The sequence below is a fragment of the Triturus cristatus genome, chromosome 5_2 (assembly GCF_964204655.1).
Source record: "Triturus cristatus chromosome 5_2, aTriCri1.1, whole genome shotgun sequence".
Taxonomy (NCBI): Eukaryota; Metazoa; Chordata; class Amphibia; order Caudata; family Salamandridae; genus Triturus; species Triturus cristatus.
In genome coordinates, this window is record NC_140588.1 from 498,246,774 (window position 1) to 498,266,514 (window position 19,741).

Consider the following 19,741-nt stretch of genomic DNA (forward strand, 5'->3'; position numbering starts at 1 on the left):
TTGTTGTCCAACCCTGGCAGATGACCCATTAAGAGCTGGATCTGACAGCAAAGAACAAGTAACTTGCATTGGGCAATACTCTTTGTAGCAATACTATTTCTGGTGGATACGCTATCTAATCGCAGATTACTCATATTGTGAATATTTCCTGGGTGTCAGAATGAATCCAGAAAACTTAAAATAAGTTCTCCTGTGCGCTGATAGGTAGCATTGTGCAGCCCCACGTTGATGTTGCGTAGCTTAGTCGGTGTTAGGGGGTGTGAATCTCACATTTCCCAACTAAAAAAGTGGAAAACACCAACAAACACATAGCAGACCCAACTCTGGGTCCCTAGACCCAACTACCAAGTCAGGAACACATTTATTTGGGGGAGGGTGTCAAATCGCAACCACCCTCCCAGAAGCTACGACCCTGTCCACTCTGGCAGTGACGATGGAGTCATGTATAAGCACCACTCATATGGGCTGACATCAGTTTCTTCGATAGACATGTCCTCAGTCCTCAAACAAAGAGCCCATCAGCAAATTGGTATGATCAGAGTGTATATATGTAGATAGGGGCTTTTCAGATGGAAAATAGTCTATTCCGCAATAGTGCTTCATGAATGTGTGTACTATGCCCATGTAGTAGCCTGACAGATATCCAGGCCAGGCACTCTGAGTGCCACCACAGTAGTAGCAGCTTTGACTCATGTGGAATGAGCCCTTAATCGTTCAGGTGGCTGCTTCTTAGCTAGCGTGTAGCAGAGTTTAATGCAGAGAACTATCCACCTGGAGATGGTTCTTTTCTACACTGCCTTACCTTTCCTTGCTCGTCCACCGATGGCCTTTGGTACGGTCAATGTAGAAACTGAGGGCTCTCTTGGGTTACCAAGCGATGGAGTCTCTCCTCTTTTGAGAGGTGAGGTAGGGCAAAGAAAGCCAGAAGGGCAACAGCCTGCCTGACATGAAAAGGTGTTACTACTTTCAGCAGGAATGCAGCTTAAGTCCTCAGCAACAGTTTGTCTGAGAAAAGGGTTGTACAAGGCAGATGGACCAAAAGGACCTGCAGCTCGGTTATGCGATGATCTGAAGTTATCGGCGCCAAAACAATCATTTTGGTGGTCAAAAGGCATGGTGGGAAACTGTGAATTGGCTCAGAGAAGGGGTGGAAATCAAAAAAGTGAGAGAGAACCAGATTCAAGTCGTACTGAGGCATTACAAAGTGCTTTGATGGGAACATATGTTTTAAATCTTTAGGAAACCTCGTCACAATCAAAGCTGATCCAGCAATTGTAAAATATTTTTAAAAAAGGCTGAAACTGCTGACAAATAGCCTTTAACAGTGGCCAGTGCAAGTCTTTGGTGGCCAAAAGTTAAAACAAAGAACAAACTACAGTTTGGCCTGTAATGGGTCCATCTGGCGGTTGCAACACTAAGCTGTAAACATGTACCAGCACACACCGACTTCATGGAATGGCACCCAGTCGCTGGGAAGGAGGAAGGAGGAAGGAGGCAGGAGGAAGGAGAGAGAGAGAGATAGAGATAGAGATAGAGATAGAGAGAGAGAGAGAGAGAGAGAGAGAGAGAGAGAGAGAGAGAGAGAGAGAGAGAGAGAGAGAGAGAGAGAGAGATCAATGGAATCATGTGGCACCGTTTGATCTCCACTCACACACTGAGGTACAGATCGCACAGACACAGGTGCAACACCTTGCCCTGCTGCTGCAATAGAAGAATCCTCCTGAAGCAGCAGTTTGATCCAGGATCAAATGCTCATGCCCAGGAGTTCTGGGTACCACACTCTCCTGGCCCAGTCCAGAGCCACAAGAATGACTTGGGCTCAGCCAGTCCTGAACTTTTTGAGAAGTCAAGCCAGGAGGGGCAGGAGCGGAAAGGCATATAGGAGACTCAAACTCCACTCTAGACAGAATGCGTCTCCAAGAGGACACTTTCTTGGGAACTCCAGCACGCAAACTGTTATCAGCGCCAAAACAATCATTTTGATGGTCAAAAGGCATGGTGGGAAACTATGAATTGGCTCAGAGAAGGGGTGGATATCAAAATGTGAGAGAGAACCAGATTCAAATTGTACTGAGGCATTACAAAGTGCTTTGATGGGAACATATGTTTTAAATCTTTAGGAAACCTCGTCACTATCAAAGCTGATCCAGCAATTGTAAAAACATTTAAAAAGAGGCTGAAAGTGCTGACAAATAGCCTTTAACAGTGGCAAGGGCAAGTCTTTGGTGGCCAAAAGTTAAAACAAGAACAAACTACAGTATGGCATGTAATGGGTCCATCTGGGGGTTGCAACACCAAGCTGTAAACATGTCCCAGCACACACCGACTTCATGGAATGGCACCCAACCACTGGTATGACATCAACAACTGAGAGAGAGAGAGAGAGAGAGATCAAAGGAATCATGTGCCACCGTTTGATCTCCACTCACGAATTGAAGTACAGATTGCACAGACCCAGGTGCAACACCTTGCCCTGCTGCTGCAATAGAAGATCCTCCTGAAGCAGCAGTTCAGGATCAGATGCTCATGCCCAGGAGTTCTGGGTACCACACTCTCCTGGCCCAGTCCAGAGCCATGAGGATGACTTGGGCTCAGCCAGTCCTGAACTATTTGAGAAGTCAAGCCAGGAGAGGCAGAAGCGAAAAGGCATAAAGGAGACTCAAACTCCACTCTAGGCGGAATGCGTCTCCAAGAGGACACTTTCTTGGGAACTGTTGATATTGCGCATTCTCCGCAATGCCAAAAAGAGATTGAACCAAGGTTCTCCCCATTGCTGAAAGACACCCTGCACCACCTCTGGATGTAGCTGGCTTTTGTGATAAGCTAAGCAGCAGCAGCCGCTGAGTTTGTCCATGCAGGCATTTATAGATCTCACCAGATGGTGCACACCCAGAGAAATGCCCTGCTGCCAAGTCAGCCATTTTCGGAGGCACAAAGCTTCCTGGCACAGGACCGAAGACCCCACCTTGCTTGTTGCAGCACAACATGGAAGTGATGTTGTCTGTGAAAACCAGTACTAGATTCCCTTTGACAATTGGCAGGAAAGTCTATAAGGCCAACAGGATCACCCTCAACTCAAATATACTGATGTAAAGTCAGGTTTATGCCAGAGAGGAGTGTTCCCTGATCTCCACCTCTCCAACATGGCTTCCCAAATGCAGCAGTGATGCATCATCAAAACTATCAGCTCTCAATAGGGTAAAGAGAGCAGTCTGCTGTTGTCCCAATCGAGATCAAACAGCCACCACTGCAGATCTCATTAGCATCCTCATCCAACACCTGGATAAAATTTGATAGGTTCTCCTGTTCCTGCGCCACTAGGACTTTAGACCCCATTGAAGAGCTGGTATGTGCCACCTGGCATGTGGATCAGCAGGATGCAGGAGGTCTAGAGTCCTAGTAGCCTCAATCATTCTCACTGAAATCCAAGACAGAGGCTGAAACAGCTAGATCACATCCAGAATGTCCTGGACTAGCCGCTCAGGGGTAACGGCATGAAAATGTACCATATCCAGGATAGCTATGGTGATTGGGAGCATCCGTGAAGGAGATGGGTGTGACATCAGCATGTTGATAGTGAACCCTAATGGTGTTAGAAGGTTTGCCTTCATCTGAAGGTGCTCCACGAATGCCTGGGATGAGCATTCCTTTAAACAGCCAGTTGTAGAGGTAGGAAAAACTAGAACCCTGACCTCTGAAGATGTGCTGCAATTACTGCCATCACTTTCGTGAACACCCAAGGAGCACCGCTGAGGTCAAAAGGGAGGACCAGAAACTTAAAACAATCCTGGCATACTGTGAACCATGGGTAACACCTAATGGTCTGCAAGACAGGAATGTGGAAATATGCGTCCTACAGGTCCAATGCTACGATCCAGTCTCCAAGATCCAAGGCAGACAAAACGTGGATAAATGTAAGCATCTTCAACTTGTCCTTTCGCAGAAAGGTGTTGAGAGGGCAGAGGTCCAAGGTAGGACAGAGGCCTCTGTCCTTCTTCGGTATACGGAAGTAGCAGGAGTAACACCCTGTTCCTGCTTCCAAATCTGAAAACCTCTCTATGGCTCTTTAAAGCAAAAATAGTGTACTGACTGGATGTTACGTTAATATATTCCTGTAAAGCATTCATCCACCAAAAAGGCGTCTTGGCACTGGGTCTAAGGGAGTGTCACATCCCAGGCGAAGAATAGAAACCTAATCAAAGGACAACAGAGAATAACCAGGTTTCTAGGAGCTTTCTGAAGCTGAGCAGGTTAGTCTGCGCTCTCAGGTTGTCAAGTATTGTAGGAAAAGATTTTTCCTCCCCAGCGAGCTGTCTTCATCCTGGGAACCACAACCTTGCATTGAAGGTTGTGCGAAGGAATGTACCAATTGAACTTCGACTGAAGGGAGAGAGGGGCATCCTTGTGGAGGTTCTTATTTGGCAAGCACAGAGCTTTAAATTGTATCCACACTCTAATGGGTAGCCAATGGGGACTGCAAATGCTCTGAGAGATGGGGCTAAACTTAGGGAGATTCAATAGGATACGGCCAGCTGCAATTTGCAGCATTTGGAGTTTTTTAAGAATATTCTGGTGTGAGCTCACATATAATATGTTACGGTAATCCAACCTTGAGATAACTAGGGCCAAGAATACTGTTTTCTTAAACTCCAGAGGAAGAAATAGGAGGATTTTAAAAAAAAACTTTTAAGGTAAAAAAGCAGGCAGAGGCAACCTGATTTACATGGTCAGAGAGAACCAACTTGGTGTTAAAAATGACTCCTAGATTCCTGACTTTGTGGACTGGTACTGGGGGGGGGGGAAGTCCAGCTGTGAGGGCCCATAAGCTGAACTCCAACAGGAAGTATCATTGCCTAAAAGCATTACCTTTCAGAATTTATTTTTAGGCAGTTATTCTGCATCCATTCTATCACGTTCCTTGTGCAAAGATTAAATCTACAGGCAACTATCTCAGGGTTCAAAGAGAGAGACCATGATCTGGGTCTCATTTACATAAGAGAGGACTGCAAAGCCATGGGATCTAATCAGCACAATGAGGGATGTGATGCAAATATTAAAGAGGGTTGGACTTAGCGAGGACCCTTGGGGACCCCACACGGCAGTGTAAATGGATCAGAGGAAAAGTGACCAAGAGTCACCACCTAGTCTCGATTAGACACAAATGACTTTAGTAGGTTTAGGGCTTGGTCTGAAAAACAAATCTGTGTGAGACAGTTGACCAAAAAAACGTGATCAAAGATGTCGAAGGCAGCCGAAAGCTCTATCAAAATTAAGGTTGCTTTTCCACAGTTGTCAACAATGGCCCTGATTTCCTCTGTCGCCTCAAGCAGAGCCGATTCTGTGAAGTAGTTTGATCTGAAGCAGTGTTGCACTGGATCAAGAATAGTTCTTGAATCCATAAAGGTAATTTTCTCCAAATGTAGGCATTTTCCAGGACCTTTGATGGAAGTGGAAGCCGGGAGATTTGCCTATAGTTTTTTACCTCAAGAGGGTCAGGAAGCACTTTTTGAAGAATGGGTAATATGGATGCTTTCTTCCAAGCTAAGGGAAAGCAGCCTGAGTCAAGAAGTTTGTTTAAAAGAGTTGTAATCTGTGCTGTTATGGTATTAACAACAGGGCGCCAGACCCAAGGAGGACATGGGTCTGATGGGGCAGCAACTTGGCTTTTTGAATCAATTTGGTTACGCTATCCTCTGACAGAGGTGTAAAAGTGGTAAACAAAGCCGGTCCTTGCACTGTTATAGTGGGGACGAACCCTCAGATGACTTTTTAAATAATAGCTAAGACAACAAATTAGCTGAAGATGTTTAGATAAAACAAATCAGCTAATTTATCACAGAATGGTTGATCAAGGGTCGTAGTAATTTTAGAGCTGAACAAATGGTGTAGGTACTTTGTGAGCATAAGGTTTGATTCTTGGAGTATTTAAAACAAAAGTGATCGCCGGTGATCAGTGCAGGCAAGAGAGATAATCTCCTTTATGGCTAAAATAGGATCATTGGTAAAACTACAGTCACGCGTATAGCCCACTTTGTAAGTACATGATTTAACCAGTTGATTCATCTCTAGCATAAATTGCACAACACCACGAACAGGTTAAGCTGTGTTTTTCTCAATCCTAGTCTTATCATTGAATGGTGATCCCATCCAGCACATCCAAAGTTTCCCAGCTCAGTCATGCTTGCCCAGTCTTGTTCTCAGTAAGAACAAAATGCAGCAGAAGGATATAAAGGAGGCCACATTTACTTGGAAATGAATGATCAGTGAAGGCTTTCAAAGAAGAGCCACAATGTGTTTGGAAGCAACAGGGTGAAGGGAAAATCTCACTACCAACTTCTACCAACGTGTGTCATTCATTCCTGGTATATGAGGGGAAACAGAGGGGAAACAGAGAAGAAATAGTGGAATAATCTGGGGAAAATGCAGACATGTTTTAAAGAGATACTGAAATAGGACAGTGTGTGGGAAAGGTAGCTGGTCAGTTAAACTGAATGTGAGGAAATACAGGTGGATTAACCAGGTTCTAATGCTGTTGAGAATATCCTAATGATGTAATAGAACTGAGTACAGCACTTAATAATGTAGTACTGGTAACAGCTGCAAGGTGTAGATATGCTTCAAACCTTGATGACAGTTCCACAGGTTTCGAGCCTGTACTCCTCCCACTGTCTCAGCTGACTCTTCTGACACATTATGCCACTACTTGGCCTACATTCCGCCCAGTTTTAACTAACATACTAATGCCAAACTTCCTGAGGCTATATTACCAAAGTACCCCAGTGGCGCAACGGGCGCTTGCTCCTGCTTTGCACCTGCCAGGGGCACTTTGGTATTACAGAAGGGGCTGCAGACGTTTGTGCTTCTCCTTCTGTAATACCAATACCTTTGGTGCACATAAAGAGCTAGCGCTATCATCAGAGGGTGTCCTCTCATTTGCATGGGGGCGTGATCCCATGCAAATGAGGGAATACCTTTGCCTGGGCAACCGCGCCGTATTATAGGTGTGGGCGCAGAAGCAAAGAAGCTGTCAGGATGCGCAATGTCTGCGTGCCACCTGATTGGAGCCGCTGGAGGATGGACCCTCCTGACATCCGCTTGCAGGCCGGTGCAGTCACTCACTGCACCCGTCTGCAAGGGGATCTCTAATCCCCTTTAAAAGTGCAGGCGGGTTCCCACCTGCACTGTGAAACAGGGAGCAGCTTCAAAGCAGCCTCTCTATTTTTCTCATGAATGCGCAGCCCTGGGGGCAGCGGATTCATCTTAATACGGCGCATTTTCCTTGATCGCGCCCGGCACACCTTTTAAAAGATGCGCCTACTGCAATCAAGGAAAATGCGCCGTATGTATAATACAGCCCCTGGGGGTGTAGCCCTGCCTATTTGGGATGATGATGTGCCCTTGAGGCGGGTGCTTTGAAGCTAGCTCTAGGTCCTTGATGGGCATCGGTCACAAGTTCCTCAGTGGAGACGAGGAGGGAACACCTGCATGGGTAATATCAGCTATCTGGAAAATTCGGTGTTTGGTAAGAGCAAAGGCAAGGCAGTGTGTGTCACAATGATGAACATTTATATATATGCACATCATCATATTCAGGTGAATGCTTATGCCTAGGAGGGCAGACATAGCTCGTCCACAAGAAACCTAAGAAATCTTTGGTGCAGGAAGAGGGCCCTTCACAAATGTCCTCTTCAACATAGGTCTTCATTGTTCCTGGTTATTCCTGTGGAGATCTCAGAACCCTATTACCGTCGAATGTTGTAGATTAGAATATTTTGTCCAGACTACTGCACCTGAACACTGCAGCTTCCCCCACTGCTCCTCCTAGCTACCTTTTGCCTTTGAAGACAGTCTCCTGTGAATCACAATAATTGCTTCGTCCTCAACTCTCTTCACCTGGAATTCCTTATATTTGGCCTCCTTCAACATCATTGTTTTTCCTAACTGCACAATTGAGCCTGGAATCTGTTGTTACATATACTAAACAGGATTATTCTCTGTTCAATATCAAACGGCAATGAGGCCTGGAAAGTGGTTCTTTAATTCCACAATACTCAGCATCGTTACTACATCCCTGAAACCCAGCCCGGATACTTAAATATGTTTAAAATTTTGAACATATCAAACTTCAAGTTAACAATGCTTTACCAAGAAAGAATGTACGAATGGAGGAGAGGACTGAGGCCGGACTTGGGTGCTGGGGCACTATTCCTTGAGGAGTGTAGGGAGGGGGGGCGAAGACGGTACCACAAAATAGAGAGAAGGACAAAAAGCTCACATTAACCACTACCCATTTAAAAAAAGGTTATGGCAAAGTGGGTGTAGAAGTAAAGCTCCTGGAAAATATGCCACGGAACACTCCCTAGAGCCTCAATCATTCATTGTGAAGTTCAAGTGAAGATAATTAATTTGAAGACCATTATTTCTACATTCTGATTTGTAACCTGCCCAACTCGCCAAGATTAAAATGGAGTTGGTGCGTTGTTCTCACCTTTCAGATTTACTCTGTTGACATTCCAACCCTCAAGGTGGTCTCTCTACTTACAAATTGGTGTGGTAAGTCTATGCACCACTGCTAATACTCTTCCAGTTTAATCTCATAATTGGAGATTTTTGTACATTTTTCCATGCCTCGAATTCTAATCTACCTTCTAACACTCACCCTTGGTGTGGGAGTGTTTAGCTTCATTTGGAATTGGCTCTCCTCCATTGTTGTCTGCTCGTCCTGAGGAAGACCTGCTGTGACGCTTCCCTAATTGCGCATATTCAGGGTCAAAAGGTCGGCGTTTATTTTCAGCCTATGTCCATCAGGTCTCCTAGACCCAAGAATTAGAAAGTTCAAATAGGGGTCACTCGAGATCATGTGTTAAAATTGGAAAGGACAGACTCCCCCTAGCTGTAATTTTTATATATTGTGTACATATTTGTATGTTTTATTTCACTAGGTCACATATGTCACCTTGCTTCACTTTATTCACTTCATTTTCATGTCTCTAATGTCATTTGATGTTATTGACAGCCATACATGATATAAAGAGTCAAAACGAGTTTCATACCAAGAATCAATTTCATCTGTGTGTTCCATCCGAAGACTATAAAGAAATGTATTAGACTATCTTGCCTGATTAATATTTTATAGGCTCAAAGCATTTGTTCTATCCCAAAAAAAGCACTTGTAGATTACATTATGAATGCCCAGGTTCTAAGGACATAGAGTTACCCCATTGAATCTTCTAGACTACTTTGAAAACACTGCATCACTGGTAAGTGCCATCACTGTCGATAAGGCCATTGCTGAAAGCATCAATATAGAAGGCAATGCTATACCTACTTGGATGCAAGGGCCAAGGTGATGTGGAGAACAACGTACCCATGATCATTTGGTGTGATTACCTCAGTTTCTACCTTGAGTGTGGAGACTTATCACAAGTACAAGAAATCACCAAACGCACTAGATGTCAATGTACAGCAGAGCAAACATCCATGACTGCTAAAGAATTTAAAGAGTAAAAGCAAACTCTTGAAGGTAATAATCTTAAAACAGTGTAATTTCATGCCTTCACCACACTAGGGCGCAAACTCCACATTCCCCATCCCTTACATTGCCTCATTGATTGACTCGTTAAAATAAAATTCCATTAGCAACTACTGCAGCATGTAGGTTTTGGGTGGTGTGCTAAGCACGGTCCCCCCAAAAAAACAATGGACGTTCTTCTACTTAAGTAACACAACTTAACACCTTCACACACCAAAGGCCAGTTCCAAGATGCAACTGTAATCCACTGGAAAATGTGTCTGTGGTAGTTCAATTTATGTTACAAAACCGGTCAAATGGAATTCATCATCTTCAACTTGTAGAGCCTGACTGCTCATTAGAACTCAACAATACCATTCATCTCCCTAGAAAGCGGTTCAATATCCCATAATATAATTCCATACAATACAATATTTAACAGTTAGAAGTATTTGCTGAAGAGGTTTTTAAATTCCACCAACCAAGTGCATCCGATTTAAATCTGTAGGCATCCTGGGCAAGAAAATAAAGCATATTAAATAAAAGTAGCAAATATTTTGAATGCACTAATTGAGTTTAAAAATCTGCAAAGTACATAACAAATACGAAATTTAATATTTTTCAGGGTAGAATTATACAGAATAAGGGATTCAAAAGCATAAATATTCAATGAAATCATATAAACCACTTTAACTTACCAAGTGCTTCAAATATAAACTGGCTACGGGTTAGTGCTAACGGAGGTTGCACACAAATTGTTAAGAGGGTTCTCTGAACGGCCAATCTACTCCTAACAGTCACCTGTGGAAAGTGGAAAACAGTAAATTAACTTGGGTCCAAAAAAGACATAGAGAAGAGTGCATGAGTTGCGAAAAGAACACAATGTAACTCAAGCGCTTAATTGAAAGTAGGACTCGTTACAACACATCAATGAAGCACACAAATATGACCGGCCTAAGGCCCCCGAGAAGCCAGCAGTAATCCTGAAGAACAAGTTGCTTTGCTTCAGTAATGTTTTTTTGGTGGATTCTTTAGCTCACTACAGATTCCGCACCTTTAAAATACCCCAAGGTGCCAGACTGGCTCAGGAAACTTTTACACAGCAGTGTCCCCACTTTCTGATAGATGCACTGTGTGGCTCCACTTTGACTTTATTGAGTCCAGAAGGGGTAAAGGGATCTGTAATCCACCCCTGCGCACTGACATCTTTCTTGACTCTCTCAGTGCCCTTGGACGCAGAGCCGAAAATTGAGGAATCTGCAGTTAGATAGACTATCCACAGGAAGAGCTGTATCAAACATAAGTAACTTGTTCCTCTGACGGATATATCTAAGCACAGATTGCTCACTTTTAGACTAAGTGCCAAAGCAGTACCTCTCAAAGGGGAAGTCTCTGGGTGGGCTCAGACTAAAAAGTATTGCAACACAGAATGGACAACATGTCCTTCTGATTTTGTGGAGGGAAGCCTCATTGCCAAAATGACTTGAATGACCTCGGGATTCGGCTCAAAGAAGGTCCACAGTTGCAATCAATCTCCTAGCATGGAGATGCAAAGTGTGCGGGCCCAGTTGCAACATCCTGCCCTGCTGCTAAAACACAAGATCCTCTAGAAGCAGCAGCTTGTTGAGAGGAAAGGAGTTCCTGTTACAACACTCCGCTGGCCCAAAGCAGTGCCACTAGGATAATTTGGGCCTGGACTTTCCTGATCTTCTTGAGAACTTGGGGCAGAAGAGGTAGTTGTCAGGAAATCGATAGCCAGCACCCTGAACTACTCACCCAGACAGAGTAGACTACATTTTTCCCTGCATCCCCGCTGGTTGTTCGAACGGTTGCATTCTAGGTTGTTCCTCCAAAGGCTAATGCACAGACGACTCTCTTGTACAGGACTTCCTACCTCTCAAGATGGCAGCCGCCATGTGGACCAGGGTCAGCGTTCTAGTCTTCCGCATAGCCCATGCACTTGGTGTTTTTCTCCTGCGCGTGTGCCTTTCACACCGTGCACTTCAACGATCAAGGACTCACCTTCTAGTGCCAAAATATTCCACAGGAGCAGATGATGGTTCCCAAATTCCTGCCTGCGTTTGTCTGCACAGTCCTCAAAAAGATCTGCACCAAACACCCACATGGGGGAAAGGGGAATGGAAGAAAAAGCGAGACTGCCAGGAATCCTGCCTGCACCTCCTTCACGAATCTTGAATGAAATGGTGAAATGTTCGTGTTGTTTTGGTAGTACCGCAAGCAACCTGCAGTCAAATAAATAATCGCTTATTGATATTATAGAAAAACTCTACCAAATCATTTAGAATATTCATCATGCTTGAAAACCTGCTCTTATAAAATATCGAAGAAATTCTCATGGAATGCTAGAGTTAAGTTCTTGTTATACTTGAAAACTTGCTCTTATAAATGTTGAAGAAATTCTAAGCTTTGAGTAACACAAAGAATTCTTATTTCGGATATAAGAATTGAACTGTTCATGAATTTGGCTTTTATTAAGTTGCGAGAGTTAAATACATCAAACTCTCTTTTTTCCAGGAATTCGAGATTATAGGATTTCTGAATACTAGGGTGAAGTATGTAAGCAGAGGAAACTTAAAAAGCTCAATAGAATTTAATTCTTACTGTCGTTTTCTTGGAAAGATGAGAGAGAAGACATCCAATCTCAGGAATCCGTTGAAAGACTGATCCGAGGCTCAGAATGCTATGAGACACTAGTCTCCAATAAAGGGTGGATCTCCCTTGGTGTGCACACCACTCACCAAAAAGGGCGGGCCCAAAAACTAAGATACAAATTCTCCTCAGAGCAAGTGCGACGCTGGAACGCTGTTCTCTCGTTCAAGAGTTCAGTTGAAGTATGCGGTTTGAAAGGCACAAGCGCAGGAGAAAAAACACCAAGCGCGAGGGCAATGAGGGAAGACTAGAGCGCTGACTCTGGTCCACATGGTGGCTGCCATCTTGAGAGGTAGGAAGTCCTGTATAAGAGAGTCTGTGCATTAGATTTTGGAGGAACAACCTAGAATGCAAACATTGGAACAACCAGCGGGTATACAGGGAAAAATGTTGTCTCCTCTATCTGGGCGAGTAGTTCAGGATGCTGGCTATCGATTTCCTGACAGTAGTGGCCGGAAGGCATACAGGAGTCCTGAGCTCCATTCAATGCTGACGGCCTCTCCGAACAAGAGCTGCTTTGGAAATTCCAGCAAACAGAAGTGCTGATATTCTTCGGTCCTGGTAGAGGTGAAAAGTTCTAGTCAGGGTTCATCCCACTCCTGTTAGAAAGCCGGCTGAGTTAATCCACCATAGAATTTAAATATCCCACCAAGTGGTTCACCACCAGAGAAATCCCTTGGCAGTTCAGCCACTTCCAGAGGTGAAAAGCCTCCTGGCACAAGGCCTCAGACTCCACCCTGCTTTTTGTAGTACCACAAGGTGGTGTCCTTGAGCATCTGCATCAGCTTCCCTCTGCTGGCGGGCAGGTAGACCCTCAAATGAATCACCCTAAAACTCAACAAGTTGATGTGGAGTTGAGTCTCCACCAGAGACCTCTAATCACCACCTCTCTCAGATGGCCTTCCAACACAGCTGTAATGCATTTGTGACCACCATCAGCTCTGGATAGGGTAATGAGAGGCCCCTGCCACTGACTCTATTGCAGTCCAGAAGCCACCTCAGCAGTCTCCTCCAAAATCTGGATACAATCGGACAGATCTCCTGATGTTGTGTCCACTGGTAGTTTAGGTTCTACTGCAGAGCTTGTATGTGCCATATGGCATGCGTCACTAACAGGATACAGGAGCCCAACAATCCCAGTAGCCTAAGAGTCATCTGCAATGAGTACCAGGACAGAGGCTGAAACATCTGAATCATAGCCCAAAAGTCCAAATGTTCCTGGGGAAAGGTATGAAACTACCCTGGCTTCAGAATGGCTGTAATAAAAGGGAGCATCTTAGAAGGAGTCAGTTGTGACTTTGGCTCGTTGAAAATGAACCTCAACAATGTTAGGAGGTTAAACATTTTCTGGAGGTAGTTGTTGACTGCCTGCGTGCCTTCAACAACCAGTCGTTAATGTAGGGGAAGACTGGTACCCCCGACCTAAATAGATGTGTCTGTACCACCAGACTTTCCTGAGATGGATGCTGGTTAGGAAGGCAGGATCGGCAAGTGCAAAATAATGGCAACAGGCAGTTTGTCTATTAATGAGCAGCCCTGAACAGGGCTTAGTCCAAGTACTTAGAGGTGTGCCCATAAATGCCTCATTAAATAGTAGCAGGGGCTCAGGAGAGCCTGGCCAGGTTGTAGAACATCCGTCAATATGTTAGTTTTCGATTCCATGGTTGGCAATTGCAGATCTAACACCTCAGCTCAACTGCCCTTCACATCACTACAGCAAAAGAGAAGCTTTCTTCTGTAGTAGGTCCCAGGGAAGATACAAGGCCTGTATGAGGGGAAGAATCAGTCCCACTGGAATCTAAAGCTCTTCACACCAATTGTCTTCATCATAACATAATCATCCTTAACATTACAGTGGTCATTCTCAGAACCAGTGCCAAAAATAAGTACATAAAGTTTGGGCCCTATCATGTGTTAAGGGCAAGGTATTAGAATCAGAGGTGTTGCCAAGAGATTAGACAGAAATTGTGATTTAGGGTGAGGTAGTGGAAGTTCAATTCAGAATTAGATGATGTAATAGGCTGTATATCCTCATCCGGTGTTGACATTGGCATTAATGCAAGTGGAAACTGTGTAGCGATGGAGCTTGACTGAAATGAGCACCATCATCAGAACTGAATGCGATACAAGTCCAAGGTGCACAGTGCCGATGGTGGACACACTGGCAGAATTCCAACTGAAGCACCTATGGATCCTGTGTTTGGTGACATGGAGTTTGACCTTGCTTTCCCGTATGGCCTTCTGGTTCACCTGGGTGCAGTCACCTCAGGCTTTGCAGTCATGGTCTGAGCCCAGGTACCACAAAAAGTCCTTATGAGGGTTAGTCAAAGACATCTGTTTGTGAAAATCCCAGCACGGTTTGAACCCTGTGGTTTTAGGGGTTGACCAAGGAGAATCTCCAGATCAACGTTTGAAAGCATGAAAAGAAAGGAACACCAGGACGAAAAGAAAGGACACCAGCGTGCATCAGTGGTGCTAACATATGGTTCCTCTCATTACTTCCAGAGCAGAACAACATTGGTGCAGAGCTGCATGACGTGACCTATGGCATGCAGGAGATCTGTTCTGAAGGTTTCTGGATCCAGTGTGATGCATGGGATTATTTACAAAGTGAGGAATCTGTCGTTAGAAGAATTCATCGGAAGATCCTCCCAAAGTGGAAGCCTGATTGGGGGGCAGGTGCTCATGGATACCATACTCTCCTGGCCCAATTTAGAGCTACTATGATGACTTGGGCTTAGTCGTTCCTGATGTTGATTAGAACTCTGGACAGGAGTGGTGGGAGTGGAAACGTGTATGGGATTCTTATGCTCCAGTCTAGACAGAATTCATCTTCCGGAGAAAGCCTTCTTCTGCGTTGCCACTGTGTGTTCTCCACAATGGCAAAAATATCCTGCCAGAGTGCTCTACACTGTTGGAAGATACCCTGTGCCACCTTAGGGTGCACCTCCATTTGTGATCTGCCAGGCACCATCATCTGAATTCATCTGCACTAATGTTCAAAAACCCCACCAGTTGGTTTAAGACCAGGGAAATGTCCCTTATCAGAGCCAGCTCCAGAGGCGAAAAGCTCTCTGCACAAAATCCAGAGCTCCACACCGCTCTGCTTGTTGCAGTAGCACATGGCAGTGGGGGGGTCTGTGAGAACCTGTACCAGCCTCCTCTTGATGGACGGTAGAAAGACCTTCAGCACTAGGTGAATGGCCCGTAATTCCAGCAGGTTGATGTGGAGACTGGTTTCTACCAGAGACCAGAGTTCTACAATCTCAGCCTCTCTCAGATAACTTCCCTAACCAAGAAGCAATACATTCATCACCACTATCAGCTCTGGATGGGGAAGTAAGAGTGGTCTGCCGCTGGTCCAATTGCAGTTTAGCAGGCACCACTCCAGATGTTTTGCAGTCTCCACTGAAACCTGGATTGAATCTCCCTGTTTGCCTTGGTGCTGGGCCCACTTGGACTTCATGTTCCCCTGCTAAGCCTGCATATGCCATCTAGCATAGTGCAAGAGCAGGATGCAGGAAGCCAAGATGAGAAGAAGCCTCAGAGACCTCACAAGACCCAGGACCGAGGCTGAAACATCAGGATCATAGCCTTAATGTCCAGGACTCGGCGTGATGGCACCAATGAAAATGAGCCTCAGTAAAGGAGTCAGGTGAGACTTTGGCATGTTGACTGTGAACCTCAATGAGGTCAGGAGATTCCCCCAAATCCAGAACTGGTCTGCGACTGACGGGGAGTCTACCTTCAACAGTCAGCCATTGAGATAGGGTGAAAATTGGTATCCCCAAACACCGAAAGTATGCCCCAACCACCACCACCACTTTCATGAACACTGAAGAGATACTTGTTAGGCTGGACGGGGAGCGCCACAAATTGAAAATGTGCCAGGTCTACCTTGAACCGCAGGTAACATCTGTGGGACTGAAGGACTGGTATTTGGAAAAGACCTCCTCATGTCCAGGTCTACCATCCAGTTGCTCAGCTCCAGGGCAGATGGAATCTGGGTCAATGTGAGCTCCTTTATTCTCTTCTTCTGCAGGAAGGCATGCAGAGGGCAGATATCTTAAAAAGGATGAAGACCTCTGTTCTTCTTCGCACAAGGAATTAGTGTGAATAACAAACATTCCTTATTTCCGAGGCCAGAACTCTTTCTATGGTCGCTTCGGACACGAAGCCTGCTCCTCCTGCATTAAAATGGCCAGGTGCTCTTCAGAAAGCTGTTCTGATGTGGGTGGAAGATGCAGCGAGTGGGAAAGTAATGACAGGATACCATATCACTGAATAATCTGGAGGACCTATCTGTCGGACGTGATCCTTTAGAACCTACGGGGTGGTTATTTTTCAATAGGGGCAAATTAAAGCGGTTTGGAGGCTGATGCCACAGGGTTGGAGGACTAGGATGAGCACTGTCCCTGGTGAGATGTACGTTTGTCTGCCTGAATGCCATCCCAACCACAAAGGACTGGGGTGGCTGATGCACAGGGCAGGAAGGTCTGGCGCAGCCTGTGCAACTCTGGAGTATCCTTGAACGGAACACAATTGCTGGGGAAACTGCCTGGCAGGCATCCAAAGGTCCAAAGAATGAGCCGTGGCTCAACTTTTCTTAAAGCGCTCCAGGGCTGCATCTGCCTTTTCACCAAACAAGTAAGGCCCATCAAAAGGCATATCCAAAAGGCAAGCCTGCATATCCCCAGAGAAGCTCATAGATCTCATCCAAGCATGATGACGGAGCACAACACTGGTGCCGATTTCCTGACCCAAAGCAATCAGTAACATCCAGGCAAGACCTAATTACATATTTGGCTGCAACGTCACCATCCTGAATAGTTTGAGCCAGGGAGGCCCGCAAGCCTCCGGCACTGCTGTCAAGATCTTGCTGACCATGTCCCAGAGGGAGAATATTGGCCAAGCAGGCAACTGGCATTGACTGACTTCAAAGCAAGGCTGGTCAATATCTTTTTCCCCAAATGCCTTAATTTTATATGATTCTTTGTCCACGAGGTGTCCTGGGAAATGCAGCTTGAACCACCATACTCTCAGGAGTCAGATGTTGAGTCAGAAAATCTGGGTTACCTGGTGACGCTCTATGGCACCTGTCATCCTGTCTGTTCACTGGAGAAAAAGGTTATAGCCCAAGTGCCAATTAATGTGTTAGGAAGGACTTTGTTGAATGGTAACAAAGGCTCAGAGGTAGTCTGCCCAGGTTGTAACACCTTTGTGAGTACATTAGTTTTTACCTCCACAGAAGAGGGTTGTAGGTCCAAAACCTCAGTTGTACATCTAATCACCAAAGAATAGGAAGCACTTTCATCTGTTGGTGATCCAGGGTGGGGGTGAATCAATCAAGTACCATAGAAAGTATCCAGCCCAGTGGACTACTGTAAGTCAATGTAGAAACTTTCATAGTCATAATGATGGGACAAGTCATCCCTATCATTTCCACGGTCATCTATAAAATCTGCCTGACTGTGATCAAAGTCGGAGCCAAAAGGTTGGTCGAACACCTGAGGGCAGCTTTGCGGCAGGGGCAGTGTTCTATCAGAATCTGCTTGTATGGGGACTGGGTACATTAAAGTGATTTCAGGACACAACCTCGGTGCTGGCCAAGATGACCACTGTTAGAAGTCTGACACCAGTATCAGTAGTGGGTCCGCCTCCAGTACTGATGGTGAAGTCGAAGGGACTGGTGCAGATTTTGCCATATGAATGGAAGTTGGCACCGAAGCCAGTGGAAAACCCTAATTGGGTTTGAGAGGCACAGACAGTGCCGAGGACAGATCTGTCGGTAGTAACCTGACTGGAGGTCTCTGCAGATCCTTGGGGCCTGAAGGCCTGCAAGGAGGAACTGGAAGAATGTCAAAGATGTGCAACATGGCCTCCCTAAAGGCCTTGACTTATTACAGAGTCATCGATGACCCAGAAAGCTAGGGGTACATCGGAATCAGTTGTGGAATTGGCTCAGTGGTGGATCAGGAGTGAGACCAAGTGGCACGTTGCTGCCCTCGCAACTTCTTTGGAGGTAGAGATTGGCAGGTTGGTGAGGAGTCCTGCTTGGCTTTCTTGCGTTTCCTCTTCAATTTAGGACCTGTCACAGGAACGGGTCTGTGTTCTCACCTTTGACCTGGGGCAGGTCTTGCACTTTTTTCCTCTGGAGTTTGTTGACTTACAACTTCGGTTCACATTCCTGGATAGCCTTCAGATTTATGAGGGCGCATTCCTCACATGAGTTGGAGTCATGGCCCGAGCCAAAGCACAAAAGGCATATTTCATGCAGGCCTGTCACTAACATTTGTTTTGCAACCAGTAGCAATCGCTGGTATTGTGAAGTGGTGTGGCGGAGGCAGGGGAATCCAAAGTAAACAAAAAAGAATTATAAATATTAAAATGACACTTACCTGCTCCGACGGCTGTTGCCTTGCTCCCGATCCTCGCATCCTTGCCAGGAGCCTGTTGCACACTGCGCAGGCTCCCAGCTCTCAATCCCAGCACTGCTGACATGCTGGGAATTGGTCTGAGTGCCTCAATTCGGCACTCAGACATGGACCAGGAGCCTGTGTTGGTTTCTCCATCAAGCTGTACAACACAGCTATGTGAGAAAGGATAAATGCCCTCTGGGGCCGGCCAAACCCTCATGCGCACTTAGCAGTGCCCACCACTTCACCCTCCTCCCTGTTGCAGCAGCTGCAGTGTCAGGATGAATGGCCCCGCCTCTCCCTCGGCTCGCAGCCAGTAGGACAACAAATGAAATGATAATAAAAATGTTTTATTATCATTTTATTTTTGGTGGTTGCCTTTCAGAAATGGAGGTCGACGCTCCTTCGCTAGACCAGAGGAGCCACCCATGTTTGCAAAAGTCCTGGCATGGTTTGAATCTATTGTTTTTGGAGGAGACATAGTTCCCTTGCATACTGGTTGGAAATGTTTGGAGAAAAGATCTTGTCAACTGATAAAGGAAAAAAAGGAATCAAAACTCTCATATGGGCAGAAAAAAATAAACTAATGTCAATGCACAGGGGTGCCACTTATATGCGGTTCCGTTTGACACTTCTAGACGGAGCAACACCAACAAAGAGCCACCTACCAACATGTGGGAGCACTACTGTGTAAAGTTTCTGTATCTAGTCTGGAGCCTGGGGTGTTCTAAAGGTGAAGAATCTGCGGGCAGAAGTACCCATTAGAATTACCTTCTGCCTAATGCATGAGAGTAGCAGGACGCATTTTAGGTGCCAACACTAATTTACTGTTAATTAAAAGGTATGCAGCAGAAGCAACACCAATGGAATCCCAGTTATGAAGAAGGGAGACAGAGACAGCAGGTTCCAGTCGCGGCCGGCATTAATCGCGGGTGGGGGGGGGAGCGTGTGAGGGGAATGTAATAATACATTTTAAAAACATACCTGTCCGCCAGCCAGCCGGGTCCCACGTTTTCTTGGCTCATGCTCCTGTTTTCCTGCCTTCAGCAGGAACAGGAAGCAGGCAGCCTCCCTCCCCTCCTCTAAGCCAATCACAACACTGCCAATCACCAGACGCCTATGGGGAGGCTATTTTCTCTATGTA

The 19,741-nt window shown here is 45.6% G+C and overlaps 1 protein-coding gene across 2 annotated transcripts in view; it reads right to left on the minus strand.

Annotated features, from left to right (window-relative positions):
• The window catches only part of BBS9 (Bardet-Biedl syndrome 9), a 1,933,935-nt gene that overhangs the window by 1,085,692 nt on the left and 828,502 nt on the right, over positions 1-19,741 (minus strand). For both annotated transcript variants that reach the window (XM_085607489.1, XM_085607490.1), the window contains exon 13: positions 10,210-10,312. In XM_085607489.1, coding sequence (XP_085463615.1) covers positions 10,210-10,312 — 103 coding nt within the window. The remainder of the gene's footprint in view (positions 1-10,209; positions 10,313-19,741) is intronic.